At 45.7% G+C, this 18638-nt stretch overlaps 1 protein-coding gene across 1 annotated transcript in view; it reads right to left on the reverse strand.

The window, feature by feature from the left end:
* Positions 1 to 11836, reverse strand: part of LOC127597566 (voltage-gated hydrogen channel 1-like) — a 35149-nt gene extending 23313 nt beyond the window's left edge. The window contains exons 1-2 of the mRNA XM_052060681.1: positions 11618 to 11836; positions 10676 to 10872 (exon numbers count right to left, since the gene is read on the reverse strand). Of these exons, the coding sequence (XP_051916641.1) occupies positions 10676 to 10849 (174 nt within the window). The 5' untranslated portion in view covers positions 10850 to 10872; positions 11618 to 11836. The remainder of the gene's footprint in view (positions 1 to 10675; positions 10873 to 11617) is intronic.
* Between the last annotated feature and the right edge of the window lie 6802 nt (positions 11837 to 18638).

Consider the following 18638-nt stretch of genomic DNA (forward strand, 5'->3'; position numbering starts at 1 on the left):
TGTCTGACGGAGACTTGAGCAGGTACTGGTGAGAACAACGCTTTGATTGAATTGTTACCACCTGACTGTGGTTTCCTCGATAACCCGAGGACATCATGACGTGTTGGAGGTACGGTAAGCATCTTTAAGAACAATTTCAAATGTAAACGGTGCACATTCACCACTTCGGCCAACAGCTTTGAAGCAACCTTCTTTGAAGTTGGTCATGTTTTCCCGTTGCTTTGTGCTGTCATTTACCGTCCTCCTAAATAAAACAAAGACTTTTTAAGTGACTTTTCAACCTTTCTTGCGGAAATCAGGCTAATCCTAATGGGGGATTTTAATATCCATGTGTGCTGTCCGGAAAAACCGCTAGCAAAAGACTTCTTAAGACTTATCGACTCTTAATTTTGTGCAGTATGTGACTAGCCCGACACATGAACAAGGACATATTTTAGACCCTGTCCTTGCTCATGGTCTACCGGTGTCAAATCTGGAAGCCCTTGAAAATGGGATTTCTGATCACATGGCAGTTTTATTTGACGCAGTCTTATCGCATGCTGCTGTGAAATCTGGCGCTCCTCGTTGTAAACGCCGAATTTTTAACCCTCGCACTGCTAGTCGATTCTCTGATGCCTTTAATAACCTTTGCGTACCCTCATCTTACACAGAGGAACTCACCTCTTGGTTTGACTCGTCATGCCGTGCCATCCTGGATTTGGTGGCTCCTTCAAAAATTGTCCTCCCAAAGCCTAAAACCGAGCCACGGTTTAACGACATTACCCGCGCAGCTAGGCAGGAGTGTCGCAAAGCTGAACGTAAGTGGAAAAAAGACAAATTGCATGTCTCATCACATTTGGAAAGACTGCTGGCGTAACTACCAGCTCACAGTAAGAGGCCAAAAGAGAATATCTGTCGGACCTTATTCTAGCTAACCGTCACAACCCACGCGCACTATTTAAAACGATTGATTCTGTACTCAAACCCCCTCTGCCGACTTGCTCGGATTCTTCACCCGAGATGTGCAACAGATTCCTTCAGTTTTTCATTGATATGGTCTCTATAGTTAGGACTCCAGTCTCAAATACCGCATCTGACCCCTTTGTTCATGTTCCATGTTCAGCTGTAGTACATTCTTTTGAAATTGTGTCCTTGGCGCTTTTGGAGGATGTAGTTCGCCAGACGAAGCCTTCTGGCTCCCCTTGCGAATCTCTTCCCCCACGCTTCTTTCAGGAGGTTCTCCCGAGTGTTGGTGCATCGGTCATGGATATCATCAACAGCAGCCTTTCTTAAGATAAGATATTATTTATTCGTCCCACACTGGGGAAATTTACAGCCTCCAGCAGCAAGAATGTATGTAGAAAGAAGAAAGGAGAAAGAGAAAAAAAAACAACAAACATCTTTCAATTAAATACAATATGAACACAAATGGATAAATCGCAGTACTATTTACAATTTTCCTTCACATCATTTAATTATTATTATTATTATGATTGTTATTTTTTATTCATCAGCCTGACAGCAGTCGGTAGGAACGAGCGTCGGTATCTCTCCTTTCTTCCAGCGCGGGTGTAACAGTCTCTGGCTGAAGGAGCTACCAAGTGCTGTCAGGGCGGGCTGGAGGGGGTGGTAAGGACTGGCCATCATAGCTTTTAGCTTATTTAGCATCCTTCTGTTGCCCACCTCCTCCAGAGTGTCAAGGGAGCAAGCCAGGACAGAACTGGCCTTCCTGACCAGTCGCTCCAGTCTCTTCCTGTCCCGGGCTGAGATGCTGCCTGACCAGCAGACAATGCCATAATGGATGGCCGAGGCCACCACCGAGTTATAGAACGTCTTAAGGAGTGACCCCTGAACCCCAAAAGACCTCAGTTTCCTGAGTAGGAAGAGTCGGCTCTGTCCTTTCCTAATCAGGGTGTCCGTGTTTGTAGACCAGTCCAGTTTGTCGTTCAGAAGAACACCAAGGTACTTGTAGGAGGTCACCCTCTCTATGTCCATACCCTGGATGTTCATCGGTGCCGGTGAGGACTTTTTCCTGCAGAAATCCACAACCAACTCCTTAGTTTTCCTAGGGTTGATCTGGAGGAGATTCTGCTGGCACCAGTCCACAAAGTCCTTTGTCAGTCCCCTGTACTCCCGATTGTCCCCTTCTGTAATGAGGCCAACAATCGCAGAGTCATCGGAGAACTTCTGAAGTTGGCAGTTTGGAGTGTCGTGTCTGAAGTCCGAGGTGTAGAGGATGAACAGGAATGGAGCCAGAACAGTCCCCTGCGGCGCTCCAGTGCTGCAGAGAAGCCGGTCCGACTCACAGCTCTGCAATCTCACGTACTGCGGCCGATTTGTGAGGTAGTCTATGATCCATGCTGTGAGATGGTGGTCCACTCCGGCGTTCTGTAGTTTGCCTCCCAGCAAATTGGGCTGGATGGTGTTGAAGGCACTGGAGAAATCAAAGAACATGATTCTCACAGTGCTCCCAGCCTTCTCCAAGTGTGACAGCACTGAGTCGAGGAGGTAGATCATGGCGTCTTCCACGCCGATGCCAGGCTGATAGGCAAACTGCAGCGGGTCCAGTGACGGGCTCACCAGCGGTCGAAGGTGGGCGAGGATGAGTCTCTCCAGCGTCTTCATCAGGTGAGACGTCAGCGCCACCGGTCTGCAGCTGTTCAGCTCCTTAGGGTGGGGGGTCTTGGGCACTGGGACCAGGCACGAAGTTTTCCACAGCTGTGGAGCTCTGTCCAGCTTCAGGCTCAGGTTGAAGATGTGCTGGACAATGTTACACAGCTGGTGAGAGTAGGTCCTGAGGAGCCGGGAACTGATCTTGTCCGGACCTGCTGCCTTCCTCACATTCATCTTCCTCAGTTGGTTCCTTACCTGCTCTGTTGTGACGGACAGGCAGGAACCAGGTGACATACTGGGTTGATGAGAGCTGGTCGAAAGAGGAGGGGGAGGAGAAGAAGTCCTCAGTGAGAGAGGTTGCAGTTTGTGGTTGGGGGAAGGGATAGACGACTGGTCGAAACGGTTGAAAAAATGGTTCAGTCCATCTGCCCAGTCCTTGTCCTTCTCGATCACTGTCTTTGGGCTGTCATGGCCTGAGATGGTTTTCAGGCCCCTCCAGACACCAGTGACATTGCTGGCCTGTAACTGGTCCTCCAATTTCATCCTGTATATCTTCTTCCCCTCCCCGATCTTTCTTCTCAGTCGAATCTGCACGGCCTTCAGCTCCGGTTTCTCGACCGAAAAGCTCTCTTCTTCTCCTTCAGCAGGGTCTTTATGTCAGGATTAATCCATGGTTTGTTGTTGGAAAAACACCGCAGAGTTCTGGTGGGTACGGTGTTCTCCTCACAGAAGTTTATATAGTCCGTGATGGTGTCAGTGAGTGCATCAATGTCCTCCCCATGAACCTCGCTGAAGAGTTCCCACCTGGTTGTCGCGAAGCAGTCCCGCAGAGCATCTTCAGCTTCTGATCACCATTTCTTGACCATTCTGGTCACAGTTGCCGTCAAGCTGAAGAAGGAGTCCTATCGAACCTTTATGGCCTGTGGGACCCCAGAGGCAGCTGACGGGTATCGACTGGCCAAGCGTAACGCAGCTTCGGTGGTCGCTGAGGCAAAAACCCGGACGTGGGAAGAGTTCGGTGAGGCCATGGAAGCCGACTTCCGGACGGCTTCGAGGAAATTCTGGTCCACCATCCGACATCTCAGGAGGGGGAAGCAGTGCACCACAAACACTGTGTAGAGTGGGGATGGGGCGCTGCTGACTTCGACTTGGGACGCTGTGAACCGGTGGGCAGAGTACTTCGAAGACCTCCTCAACTCCGCCAACACGCCTTCCTTGGAGGAAGCAGAGTCTGAGGATCCTGAGGTGGGCTCTCCTATCTCTGTGGTTGAAGTCACCGATGTGGTTAAAAAGCTCCTCGGTGGCAGGTCCCCAGGAGTGGATGAGATCCGCCCGGAGTTCCTCAAGGCTCTGGATGTTGTGGGGCTGTCCTGGTTGACACACCTCTGCAACATCACGTGGTCAATGGGGAGAGTTCCTCTGGATTGGCAGACCAGGGTGGTAGTCCCTCTTTTTAAAAAGGGGGACCAGAGGGTGTATTCCAAATACAGAGGGATCACACTCCTCAGCCTCCCTGGTAAGGTCTATTCAGGGGTGCTGGAGAAGAGGGTCCGTCAAGAAGTCGAGCCTTAAATTGAGGAGGAGCAGTGTGGTTTTCGTCCCGGCCGTGGAACAGTGGACCAGCTCTACACCCTGAGCAGGGTCCTCGAGGGTATGTGGGAATTCGCCCAACCAGTCTTCATGTGTTTTTTGGACTTGGAGAAGGCGTTTGACCATGTCCCTCGGGGAGTTCTGTGCGGGGGTGCTTCGTGGGTATGGAGTTCCGAACCCCCTGATACGGGCTGTTCGGTCACTATACCACCGATGTCAGAGTTTGGTTCTCATTGCCGGCAGTAAGTCGGAATCATTTCCAGTGAGGGTAGGACTCCGCCAAGGCTGCCTTTTGTTGCCGATTCTGTTCATAATCTTTATGGACAGAATTTCTAGGCGCAGCCGAACCGTTGAGGGGGTCCGTTTTGGTGGCCTCAGTATTGCATCTCTGCCTTTTGCAGATGATGTGGTACTGTTGGCTCCTTCAAGCAGGGCTCTCCAACTCTCACTGGAGCGTTTCACAGCCGAGTGTGAAGCGGTTGGGAGGAAAATCAGCACCTCCAAATCTGAAGCAATGGTCCTCAGTCGGAAAATGGTGGAGTGCTCCCTCCGGGTCGGGGAGGAGATCTTACCCCAAATGGAGGAGTTTAAGTATCTTGGGGTCTTGTTTACGAATGAGGGCAGAAGGGAGCGAGAGATCGACAGGCGGATCGGTGCAGCATCTGCTGTGATGCGGACGTTATATCGTTCCGTCGTGGTAAAGAAGGAGCTGAGCCAAAGGGCGAAGCTTTCAATTTACCAGTCGATCTACGTTCCAACCCTCATCTATGGTCATGAGCTATGGGTCGTGACCGAAAGAACGAGATCCCGGATACAAGCGGCCGAAATGAGGTTTCTCCGCAGGGTGTCCGGGCTCTCACTTAGAGATAAGGTGAGAAGCTCGGTCATCCGGGAGGGGCTCAGAGTCGAGCCGCTTCTCCTCCACATCGAGAGGAGCCAGATGAGGTGGCTTGGGCATCTGATTCGGATGCCTTCTGAACGCCTCCCTGGTGAGGTGTTCCGGGCATGTCCCACTGGGACAATTTTTTAAAAACGCCAGGGTCCAAACTGCTCTTCTTCAGAATGGGCTTCACTACCACTGTGTTATAGGCATCGGGAAAGACACTCCTGTCTAAATAGAGCAGTTGACTATTTATAATTTAAAGCCGGCTGCTCAAAGAACCCATAAAATGTCTTTAGAAGTGATGTTGGAATTGGATCTAAAATCTAAAATTCTAAAATTCATTTTTGAGTTATTTTCAAGATCCTCCTCTTTGTTTTCAAATCTCTGAATAATCTCGCGCCACCTTACCTCTCTGAGCTCATCCGCCCCTACACACCTGCCCGGCGCCTCAGGTCTGTGGACCAGTCTTTGTTAGAGGTACCAAGAGCTAAACTGAGGCTCAGAGGGGATCGAGCCTTTTCTGTTGCGGGTCCCTCTCTCTGGAATGACCTGCCACTGAACATTCGGCAAGCCTCCTCGCTGCCCATCTTTAAAGCCCTCCTCAAAACTCACTTGTATTCTTTGGCGTTCGACTCAGCATGATTTGTCCTTGATTTTACTGCTTGGTGCTTTCCACCCTCTTTATTACCGATTCGTCTTACTGTTTATTGTGCATGTTAAATCGCTCCATGTACAGCACTTTGTATGCAGCGATGGCTGTTCGAAAGTGCTCTATAAATACTGTTGACTTGACTTGACTTGACTAAAAGGCAGGTTGTTGGATTTACCTTGGAGAAAATTTGACCAAGTGTCCTTGCATCAACCACTTTCCAGCTCTTTAAAATCGTCGATAATATTTGCACTCACCTCAGATGTTAGGTAAGGTGTCCTCACTGGGGCCGCTTGATTGTAAAACTGGCGATATGAAAATACAGTATACCCAGTAGCAGTCGGACACAACCAGGTCAACAACAGAGGACATATCGTAGGATATTCCCAGGTCCAGAGTGTATCCTCTGTTGTGAGTTGGCTGTGAGACATGCTGTTTAAAAGGTTTAAAAATTCTCTGGACAGAGGGTGCAAAAATGAACACTTTGATTATATTGTTAGGGTGGGCCTATATACTTTGTCAACTGCGCTTGCAGGCAAATTTTTAAGACAGTCCAACCCTGACTGGCTTTTTTTCAGGTCTCTTTGGTTTGTTTTGCTGTAAATCAACACTGTGAAAAGTGCAAGTGATTGTGCTATTAGGAAGCCTTGGAAACTGCCACAGTTGGGGCAGAATCGGGTGAACACAGAGCAGAAAGAGTCACCGTGCTTGTCTTAACTTCGTAATTTGTTGTTTTTAATGTGTTTAGAAAAAGTCCATCGTCTTGTTTCAGTGAAATGTGACGTGTGTCGATATGAGACGCATTGTTATGGAAAATGGACTGCGCTTACTGATCTCCAACATGGAGTTCACATGGTTAGGAAATAAAATTTAAAAACAAAAAATATAAGCGCTCATTAAAATTACATCTTAATACTTTAAAAATTATAACACTAGTTTTGCGCACCAACCACCAATTCATTTTAACAGGTCCTACTCAGGACTCTCAAATATATAAATAAGTGGTAACTTTGGGAGGTATACTATTATTGACAGTGATGTCTAACGAGTGGTAGCACGGTGGATTTACTGATGAGCACATCCGCCTCACAGTGCAAAGGTGCATAGTTCGATTCCGCCTTCCTGTGTGGAGTTTGCATGTTCTCTCCTTCATGGATTTTCTCCAGGTATTTTGGTTTCCTCCCAGATTCCCAAAACATGCAGTGCAAGTGAATGGAACACTTTAAATCAGTATTTCTTAACCTGGACCCCAGGAGTTCCGTGAGTCGGTCTCAGGGGTTCGAGGGAGCCTCTGCCACGGAGGGTCAGACACACGCGACTCAACATTTTAATTGGTTATGACACGCCCGCTTGGCCATCACTGGCTGCAGATGATCACATGACATTGCTTGGCCAATCAGTGCTGTGGGAAATGTAGTTCGCTTCATCGTCAACATGAGACTGTCATGATAGTACGTCATACAATTAAAAATAAAAAAGAATATTTAACTCTTAAAATGTTATTTACTTTTTTCTGTTTTTAATAAATGTGTTTTTCTTAATATCATGGATTGGTAAAAATATAAAATAGTTTTTCGCTCATTAAGGTTCGGTGAATGTGCATATTAACTGGTTGGGTTTCGGTCCGTCTAAAAAGGTTAAGAAACACTGCTCTAAATTGGGTGTGATTGTTCGTCTATGTGTGCCCTGCGATTAGCTGGTAACCTGTTCAGGGTGACAGCTGGGATAGGCTCAAGCATGCCCTTTCTGAAGATAAGTGGATTAGAAAATGCATTGATGGCTAAATAAAAATATACTAAAATAATAGTTATTGAAAAAAAAAACAATACAGGTCTCTTAGGGGCAGTGTGAAGCCATGCATGAATGGAGAGTACACACTTAAAATGAAAACAGAAAAAAGTTTCAATTGAATTTTTCACAGGTGGTTTTTTTTTTGTGTTATCTTACCTACGTATATGTGTATACACAGGGTTGACGCTAATTTGCTGTTACGATTACACTGCAATACAGCATTGACTTAAGCATGAGCGGCTACCATTGGTTAAAAGATGAAGCATGTTTTGTATGTAAATTCACAATGTGTGTTTAATTTTACAGTGAACTCCAGCCAGAGTGTCATTTAACAGCTTAAAGGAGGCTTAGGGACGACAAAATCACATATGCCACACGCTTGCTAGATAAGCTACAGTACATGATGCATTCAGACGACTTTCACAATGTTAGGAACTCATTACTTGTTGTTCTTCGATTAAGATAATCCCTTGCTATAATGCGGTTCACCTTAACTTTGTTAAGCGGCTTCTCTGTTTCACTGATTTTTTTTTGCAGTTTTTTTTAATGCTTTTTTTAAAACAGTGAATTGTGTTCTGCATCCCGATTGGCTAAAGGACTGACCAACGTGAACAGTCTCTGCACCTCGTCTCTGTACAGCTTGCCAAATTTACCTTTGCAAGTTTTTGGTCTTTGGTTTCATTGCATCAGTGGTGAATGCTGGTCTGTCAACGAGGAGAAGCTCTCACATTTTTTTGCTTTTTTAAAAAAATTAATCCTACTTCACGGATTTGACTTATCACGGGTTCTTTTTGGAACGTAACCTCCGCAAACCTCCTCCGAAAAGTCATTAAATACATAAAATAACGCTCAGCTGGCAACACTGAAGACAAGACCAAGCTTGTACATGCGTCCACACGTGCCTATAATATAAAAGCACAACTTTAAAAATAAAAACTCTGAAAAGTTTGTGTTTTTGTTTGACTTCATATGAGGTTAGAGACTGTTGGCAGTCTGGACGTGAGCCCTGGGGCCACACTTTGCCCTGGTCTGATAAAAAGGCACACCAACACAGGAATTTACTCCAGTATGTGTGTGGTTGATGTTTGTAAAGAAATAAATCCAGTAGTAGTAGTAGTCCAGTGGTTAGCACGTCGGCTTCACAGTGCAGAGGTACCGGGTTCAATTCCAGCTCCGGCCTCCCTGTGTGGAGTTTGCATGTTCTCCCCGGGCCTGCGTGGGTTTTCTCCGGGTGCTCCGGTTTCCTCCCACATTCCAAAAACATGCGTGGCAGGCTGATTGAACACTCTAAAGTGTCCCTAGGTGTGAGTGTGAGTGTGAATGGTTGTTTGTTTCTGTGTGCCCTGCGATTGGCTGGCAACCAATTCAGGGTGTCCCCCTCCTACTGCCCGAAGACAGCTGGGATAGGCTCCAGCACCCCCCGCTACCCTAGTGAGGATCAAGCGGCTCGGAAGATGAATGAATGTTTGTTTGTTTTTTTTACGTGTTTATTTGTCATGTTATAGCAGATGAAGTGTGTCCACCTTTTCCACAGCAATCTCAAGATCTCAAGGTCAAGAAAGGCCACTTTTATGAGTCCCACAATGGGGCTTAAATGTTTGTCATACAACTGTATCATCAAATAACCAATTACTTGTATCCACATTGTTCTGATTAAGGATACATTATTTATTTTTTTCTTGATACTGCCTCGATACCAGTGGTTGTTCTAGGGAGTGGCCAACACGGGCCAGTGCCCCTGTAGCACTGATTCTGGACCCCCCTGTGGCTCCCCCTTCGAACGTAGATTATACCGTTCTACCGACTCGCCGACGCCAAAGGTGGAAACAAAGTGTGTGGCTTAAGATTCTAGTCTGACCTTTTAGTGCTCTGCACCACTGAACAAAGATGAGAAACAGCCCCCAGAGAAGCAGTCCCAAGATTACGACGATGACGAGTTATATTATATTGTCAAGGTAAGACCACAACACAAAACCCAAGCAAGCCTGCAACAGTAGGGTTGCTGAAGTGTAATTCCTCTTCACTGTTAAAATTTTAAAGTTAAAAATGAAGAGAAAAAAGGGCATTCCGTCGTATTTCTACGTGAAAAAGAAACTAAATGATTCAGGCACTGAGACAGAGGCAGACGATGGTGGTGATGGAGCTAAAGAGGAGCAAGTTGAGACCACCAGAGAGGAAGAGTCAGAGCACACGGGAGACACTTATTTTCAGAGAAGACACAGCGCAGCAAAGAGAGACAGATGAAGATCCTGAGAATGAGGAAACTGAGACTGTCTGTGTGTGTGCGTGTAACTTTTTTTAAATATCCCTTTTTATTTTTTAATGTTTATTTAACAGGAAAAATATGCAAGACATTGCCTTTTAAAATTGGGACAGTTAGATGCATGTAAAACAACTAGCTTCAGTGTGTTTGCAATTTTAGTCCCTGGTCAGGCTTTACAATGTATTAATAGATATTTACTGAATACAATAAATGAATCAATACATTAATTCTTGAAATTAATAAATAGCATTCATGAATACATTTTAAATGTATTTAAATACATTTTTAAATACATTTAATTAAGTGTGTCTGAGCGCCGAAACAGTTTAAGTGTAGCAAGTTTGTGTATATGCTGTGTCCATGCAAAATTTCTGTTTACATCTATTCGGTTTGTCTTTCGCCACAGACATCAGCAAATGCAAAGAAGACGCGCCAATGCAGAACAGAGTTTTTTCACATTAAATCTTGGGAAAACATACCTCATATCCACTATGAATGATGATAGATTAAGCAATCTTGGTGTACTTTGCACTGAGTCTAGGGGGCAGAATACAGTTGCTGTAAGAGTAGGGCGAGCCTAAGACTGTTCCACAAGATCTGCACCTATATGAATGTTCTTTTATTTGCACCTAATTCAGTACTACTGTGATTATTATACTGTTTTTCGTCGTCACTGTCATGTTATGTCTGCAAAAGTCTGATGAAAATAAAAAATCAATTAAGATTTTGAATCTTTGTCTTTTTTGCCCTGGGTTGAATGTGCCCCTCTATCAAAACCCCTGATTGATTGATCTAGAACCGCCACTGCTCGATACATCTATGAAATGCCACTTGTGTCATGTCGTGTAAAAGAAGCCTTTTTGAAACGTAACTTTTTCACTCAGCAACATGCTATTGAAAAACTTACCTGGAAGCGGGCAGAGCTGTAGAGTCTTTTCAGAGAATCCCTAAACGTTAAGGTTTCTGGGTACTGCACAGTGGCAGGACCCAGTTCATCACTGTCTACGTGCAATTCTTCATCCTCCCACTGGACAGGATGCTCATCTCCCACTGTGGTGAAATATCTCAAGTAGCGAGCCATGACAATCTCTCGGGGGACCAAAGCTAGTCAGACGAAAGTGCAGGTAAAATACATTTTAGACCTCATCTAGGCTCTCATGTGGTTTAATGACTCAGCGTTTCATCATGTTAGACAATCTAAGTGTACTTCTCTTTTTTTCCTTTTACTTTTTTCTTTCTTTTTTTTTTAATCTTGCAACATGCTATTGAGAAAATTATACACGAAACAAACAATATTTTAATCCCACAAAGCCAAACAGACACCAAATATCTGACCAATTTAAGGATGAAAGCAAGCAGGAGGGCATAATATTATACCGATGCGAAAACAAATCAAATCGCCTATTTACGCAGAGCAACAAGTTAGTGGTTGTTGCATAATTGCGAACTAATCGACATTAGACTTTAAAAGATGCGCACAAGTTGAGGAACACGTATTGACTGTTAGTCGGACAAGTAAGTCTAAATAAACGTAAATGGTTGACGTAAAATGCGATGCGTAGAAGTCCAGAATTGCGTCGAAATCGAAGGTTACATGAAATTAGCTCATGAAGCAGATGTCTGATTGTTTTGTCACATCTGTAGTTTTTCAGCCTAACGGGTAGCCCAGCTACGAAAAAATCTTTGGACTAGTATTGGCCGTTTATTTGTTGTGTCCGTGTTATTTGAAGAGGACTCGAGTTTTTCCTCCGACATCGCCACCATCTGTCGTTAAATTCTGTCGTTTGCGTAACGAACAGTACGTTCAAGTTTCAGATTAAAGTTAAAACAAAATCAGTATTTTGCTCACCGTCTCCTCACCGCCCATGCATTCACGAAGTTGCACGACGCTCTGCAGAGAAAACACAATCCCTGCAAATTCAAAACGGAAATCCGCCAGTCAGAAAGTCAGTCCTCACTGACAAAGTCGAACGTATCCGTATCCGTTTACTTACACTCCTTCCTCTTGACAAACTGAGCGATCCATATTCCGAAGACGAGATACAACTTTGGGAGACTGAGCTGACTGAGAAACGTAACTCGCGACAAATTTGAATTCTGTTTATTGACATCTGTTATATGTGAATAATGTGAATATATATATATATATATATATATATATATATATATATTTCACCACTCCAGATATTGTGCTCTGAATATCGCCTTGGTTACGAGGACGATCATGGGTGTATCAAGTTGGGACCTACAGTGGGCACAGTTCAGCGACTACCCTCCTTTACGTGCATGTCACCCTTTTTGGTCTGATTCTCACACGCTGCATATGTTCCCGCGTGTTTTGATCTAGTGTGGCTCTTAAAGTGACAGTGCTACATTTGTTAAACAAGGAAGCTTTCACTACAAGCATCTAAGTAAGGTTCACCTGGTTACATTCTCCCCTGCTACAAGTCAGCGTCCTCGGTGACTTATCACTCGATTACCTCTCTGGAGAAGGTCGAAGTGTAGCGAACCACCCCTGCTAAAATCTGAGAGAATACATCTGGACTTAATGAAATGGTGTTGCATGCTGACACGGGGAGATTGAACGGATTCTTGTGTTTCCCTGCAGTTTTCCTCTGACTCTTGCGTAGGGCAGAACTGGGTACACCTACACTAACAGTCACTTTTCTTTCTCCCCTCGGTGCAGGCCCAGGTCTTGGGCTCTCCTCGGCCATGCTAACATCTGACGTGGCCTCAAGGTTTTGCCGCGAGTCCGTTTCCAAATTTTCCTCCTCCTCAGAACCAGTGTCACAAGCATTAACATTATCATCTGGCTCTTGGGAAACTTCCTCTTTCGCAAGTGGTTCATTGAATTCTTCAACCAATACGAACTCGATATAATCCGCCTCGTCTCTTGATGGTGGAGCTGGAATAGGTTGTTTTTCAGGCGCTTGGCAAAGACTTCTCTGTTCTGGCGCTGGTCCCACACATGGACGGAGGTTGGACCTATGCACCCTCTTTGTCAGTCCTCCATCCAGGGTCTCTACTGTGTAGGTGGTTCCTTGTACATCCACAACTTTGTACATGGTCGAGGCCCATGCATCCTGTATCTTATTTCTTCCGAGAGGCCTGAAACGTAGGTACACGAGTTCACCCACATCAACAGGTGGACAGTAGACTTTCTCCTGTTGCTGGGCCATTCTCTCAGCCGCTTTGCTCTCAGCCATCTCTCTTGCCCGGGCATGTGCATCTCTGAGTCGTTCCTGGTGTATGGCAAGCCAGTCGACTGTATCATCTTTGACTTGTTGCTCTTGGCCCAGTAAGGCATCCACTGGAAGATGAGGATGGACGCCAAACAACAAGTAATGGGGTGAATGTCCCGTTGTTGAGTGTGGAGTCACATTGTATGCATAGACTAATTCGGACAGGTGTTCCGGCCAACTGCGTTTCTTTTCAGGGGGAAGCGTACGCAGAAGATCATGTAGGGTTCGGTTGAACCTTTCACTGTGTGGGTTGCCTTGGGGGTGATAGGGTGTGGTTCGGGTCTTCTTAACTCCATAGAGCTTGCACAACTCAAACACAACAGCACTTTCAAAATTCCGGCCTTGGTCTGAGTGCAGGCGTTCTGGCACACCATACTTGAGAAACCACTCTCTCAAGATGACTTTTGCAGTAGTATCTGCCTTTTGATCTCGAACAGCAATTGCCTGGCTGAACTTCGTGAATACATCCGTTATCACGAGAACACTTTCACGCCCATCTGTTGCACGTTCCAGTGTCGTGAAATCCACAGCAACAACCTCAAGTGGCCGAGTCGCCAAAAATGGAGTTTGGGGGGCCCGAATCTTTGGTTGTGGCATTTTGGTCAAAAGACATCTCTGGCACTTCTTTATCCACTGCTCAACTTCTTCATGCATGCCTCCCCAGAAACACCTTTGCCGCAGCAGACCTAATGTTCGCTCTATACCCTGATGTCCCATCTGGTCATGGACGCTTCTGAGAACTTATCTTTGAGACAGGCAGGTAGTAACAACTGGTAGCATTCTCCCAGGTGAACATCGTTAATCACTAGGTACAAGAGTCCATCTCTCTCTCTGAGACGGGGCCACTGTTTTAGCAGAGCGCGCACTGGCTTTGAAAGGCCCCTTATTTCTTGATAAGATGGTTTTCTCTGATGGTTCCAAAAGTCTCGCACCACTTTGAGAGTCGGGTCGGCAGCTTGAAATCCTTGAAGTACCTCCTTGGAATATCCCGGCAGTGTGGGGGTATTATCTTGAACAGTTTCATCATTTACTGTCTTATTGGCCTCTGACGCTTGCAGCTGTCTGATCATATGGGTCTCAACTCCTGCCAAAACCAACTCTGGTTCTAAAACCGTCCCTGTCCTCAGGGAGCTACAAATGGCTACACTACCATCAAACTCTGCATCTTCACTGGTCGGTTCTGGCTCATCATTCACCGGTCGACGAGAAAGGGCATCAGCTACAGTATTACATCTGCCAGGACGATACTTTACATCAAAATCAAATATTGCTAACTGAGCCACCCAGCGCTGTTGAGTTGCTCCTAAGTCAGCAGTCTGAAGGTGACGCAGAGGGTTATTATCTGTGAGGACTGTAAACTTGGACCCGAGCAGATAACTCCTAAACTTTTCAGTCACTGCCCACTTTAGTGCTAGGAGTTCAAGCTTCATGCTGCTATAGTTCTGATCATTCTTCTCAGCACCCCTAAGTCTACGACTTGCAAAAGCTATCACCTTCTTCTGACCCGCTTGTTTTTGATAAAGGACTGCACCCAAACCTAAATTGCTGGCATCTGTCTCGAGTATGAAAGGTGAAGTGAAGTCTGCGTAACCTAGTGTGGGTGCACTTGTGAGCCGGTTTTTTAACGCTTCAAAAGCCTGTTGACACTGAGGTGTCCAAGCGGACACCAACTGGCTAGCCCTGGCCCGACTATTTTCTGCTGCCCAGGTGCTAACAACGTCATGAAGTGGTCCGGCGATCTTAGAGAAGCCTTCCACAAATCTCCTATAATAGCTACAAAAGCCTAAGAAAGACCTGAGTTCCTTTACTGTAGTGGGAATAGGCCACTGTTTCACTGCACTTATTTTATCTGGGTCTGTTTTTATGCCTTCCGCAGACACCTGGTGGCCCAGAAACTTCACTTCTGTTTTTAGGAAGTGACATTTCTCAATCTTTACCTTAAGGCCTGTGTCCCTCAATCGCTTCAGAACTGTCTCTAGTCTCACGAGATGGTCATGGAAGGTTGGTGAGAAGACCAGTAGGTCATCCAAATAGACCAGTACGATCTGAAAAGCCAAGTCACTCATTGTAGTCTGCATTAGTCGCTGAAAAGTGGCGGGCGCATTACACAACCCAAAAGGCATTCTAAGGTACTCATAAAGACCAAAAGGTGTGGTAAATGCCGTTTTGTGTTTATCCTTCTCATGTACTGCCACCTGATGGTACCCACTGGCGAGATCAAGTGTGGAAAAGAACTTGGCGCCACTTAGAGCATCCAGGCTTTCATCGATACGGGGGAGCGGAAAAGCATCCCGCCTCGTTTTCGAGTTGAGCCTCCTATAATCAACGCAAAGTCTCAAACTGCCATCTGATTTTCGGACCAAGACGACTGGTGAAGCATAGGAACTTGAACTCTCTTGAATAACACCTTTCCTCAACAACTCTGATATATGTTCTTTGACTTCCTGATACTGATTAGGTGGGATACGACGGTATGCTTGGTTTACTGGGATTTCATCAACCACGGGGATTTCATGTTTAACCCTGTCAGTAAATCCCAAGTCCTCGTCTTGTAGAGCAAAGACATCCGCATACTTTGTCAGGAGCCCCCTAAACTCTGCCTGTTGGGTCGTTGTACCACCTATGTCCAACCGGTCTAGTAAGCCCTGTACGTCACAGTTTGACTTTGGAACACTTTTCCGACTAATTGTGACTTCCTCGTGGTTGGCCGAAATCTGTCGAAAATTTACTTCTAAGGTATCGCCTTCCCTACACTGACACTGACTTAGAATACCTAGCCGTGTTCTTGGAGCTACCCAGATGTCCTCTGGAGACAAGTTGACGACTTGGACTGGGAAAACATTGCTGTGGGAAGGGACTACTGTTGGTACCACAATCAATCCTCCTGGTAATTGGCTATTTCCAGGTTCAAGCAGCATGCTTACAGCATCATTGGACGACCTCTTTAGGCCCCGTGCGTACACTGTTGCGACGGAAAAAGACGGTACTCTAACTTTGCTTGTTCCTATGACACGAGCAGCTGAAACCTTCTCTACCAACTCTGTTTCTTGCACGCGCTGAAAGGCCTCTTTCCAGGCAAAATCCAATTCACCACCTAAAGTGGTGTCGAACTGTGCCAATGCCAATTGTTGACATCGCTTGACAATGTTCATTCCAATAATTCCCTGAAAAGATTTGCCAGCCTCATCTGTGTTATCTTGGATAACTAGGAATCCACACTCAGGGATCCTGACTCCCATTGCCTGCACATCCAACTCAACATAACCTAAATAGGGTAGAGGCAAGTTATTTGCTGCGGTTAGTTTAAGCCATTTAGCAGTACAGTGCATATCTTCATCATCATCATCATCATCATCATCATCATCATCATCATTTATTAGCTATATATGTATACACATAACAGAATTCAACAGGTGCGGACGCATGCATAAATTGCTAGGATCAAACATTACATTACTGGACTAGTCAATGCTAGTCATCTCCTCCATTAAGACAGTTTCTGAAAAAACTTTCTGTGAGGGTACTTACATTGCTTCCAGAGTCAAGTATGCATCGCAAGGGGACTCCACCAATCTGTATGTCTACTTCAGGGCATTTGCCTACAGCCCTCTCTATAAAATGTTCTCTCGTCAACAAATTACCTGAACCTTCACTCAGACCCCTCACTGCACGGCTCACAACAGTGGAGGATTCCCGTTTCTCTGGACTGGCGGGCTGGGGACAGTCGGATGTTGAGGGTTTGCGTGACACCGGACATTGCCTAGCAATATGTCCAACACCTCCACATCGCAGACAAATTGGTTGGCCGTCACTCGTATATTTGGGTTGAACCTTAGGTCTGCTATTGGTCATGGTGAGTCCTCGGACGGCATTTGTCAATTCACTAATAGCCTTTCCCTGTTGGGCAATTATTTTAACTACTTCCTGCAAGGTCACGGATAAGTCAGTTTGGACTTCAGTGGTTGTGTCTCTCTTCTCTAACGTCCTATCCTGGTGGTCACTAACCAGGTTTCTGTTCTTTGCAACACTAGTGTGAGGTGGTTGGTCTTCAAGGGCCCACATCATTGCCTCCTTTCTCACATCGAATAGACTACTTTCCGGTCTCTCTCTGAGCAGCCTACGCAGTTCACGCCTCAAGGTGCAGTCTCGCACTCCCTCCACGAACTGGTCTCTAAGAGCGATCTGAGCATCAGATACCACATTAGGCGACTGTTGGAGGGCTGAATTGAGCAGCTGTGAGAGAGCATGTGAAAATTCGCGCACTCCTTCTCCATCAAGTTGTCTGCGAGCATAAAAAGCGTGTAGAAGTTGCGGCACTGTACGGTTTTCTCGAAAGGCTTCACACAAACATGAAAACACGTCACTGGGCTTCTTAGGTTGCCCTCGCATGCAAAATTTGACCTCCTCTAGAGCTGAACCTTTTAACAGTGAAAGAATGAAGTCTACTTGGTCTTCCTCCTGTAAACCTCTCATTCTTATTGCTCGTTCCACTTCCTCGATAAACTCATCGACAGTGTCCACATCTTCCCCATTCTTCCCACAAAAAGGTACAACTTGTTTTTCCTTTGAGATGTAAACAATTGATCTTGTCTGAACATTACCCAAATTTGCAAGGCTTGACATGAGAGCCTCCTGTTTCCGATTGAGTTCTCTAATCTGTGACTGTAATGCGGTCACACAGTTAGCTTCCTCACCCAATTGTAAGGAACTTGGGTCCTCCTCGCTGTAGGTTCCTGCTAGAATGGCAGCTGCTTGCACGTTGTCCTCTGACATTTTCAGGTCTCCGTTCCAATGTATTTAATGCAGCAAAGCGCAACAGTCACAAAAAGTCAATCCGTTTCTCTTCTGACAGCTTTGAAGACTCCCTCGCGTCCAGTGATGCGTGTCGATGCGAGGCTGTTCCACATTCAACCACACGAACCACCGGCTGTACACGAAGGCCTTACTCCATCGACACTCCACACTATGGCGTCAGGACTGCTTCACTTCTCACCACTACTGTTGTCTATTATACTTAAACTCACAATCTCAGAACTTAATAGGGAATCCCACTTCTGACACCAAAATTGTGTAGCCGGGTCTTTGGAAAGACTGGACTGGACACAAAATAATTTTTAGGTGGGCTTTATTCCCGACTGAACAATGAAAAATTGTTCAGCATTAAGATAAAAGACTGAGATGTTAACTGAATTTTAAAAGAGGTCGAAAAGGGATCTAAGAGATCAAAGAAAATCATTTAACAGATTACAGACAATTACGCCACAATAGACAACAGCAGTGGCTTGTCGATATGTTCCGGTGTGTTGGGTGTGTACAAAGCACGTGGTCAAACATAAATGATCTCCCCTGCTGTACAGTTGTTCACACGACTCACTAGTGGTAGATGTCAAACTCCAACCCAAACCACTCCAGATATTGTGCTCTGAATATCGCCTTGGTTACGAGGACGATCATGGGTGTATCAGGTTGGGACCTACAGTGGGCACAGTTCAGCGACTACCCTCCTTTACATGCATGTCACCCTTTTTGGTCTGATACTCACACGCTGCATATGTTCCCGTGTGTTTTGATCTAGTGTGGCTCTTAAAGTGACAGTGCTACATTTGTTAAACAAGGAAGCCTTCACTA

Source organism: Hippocampus zosterae, chromosome 1 (assembly GCF_025434085.1).
Source record: "Hippocampus zosterae strain Florida chromosome 1, ASM2543408v3, whole genome shotgun sequence".
In the NCBI taxonomy this organism is placed as follows: domain Eukaryota; kingdom Metazoa; phylum Chordata; class Actinopteri; order Syngnathiformes; family Syngnathidae; genus Hippocampus; species Hippocampus zosterae.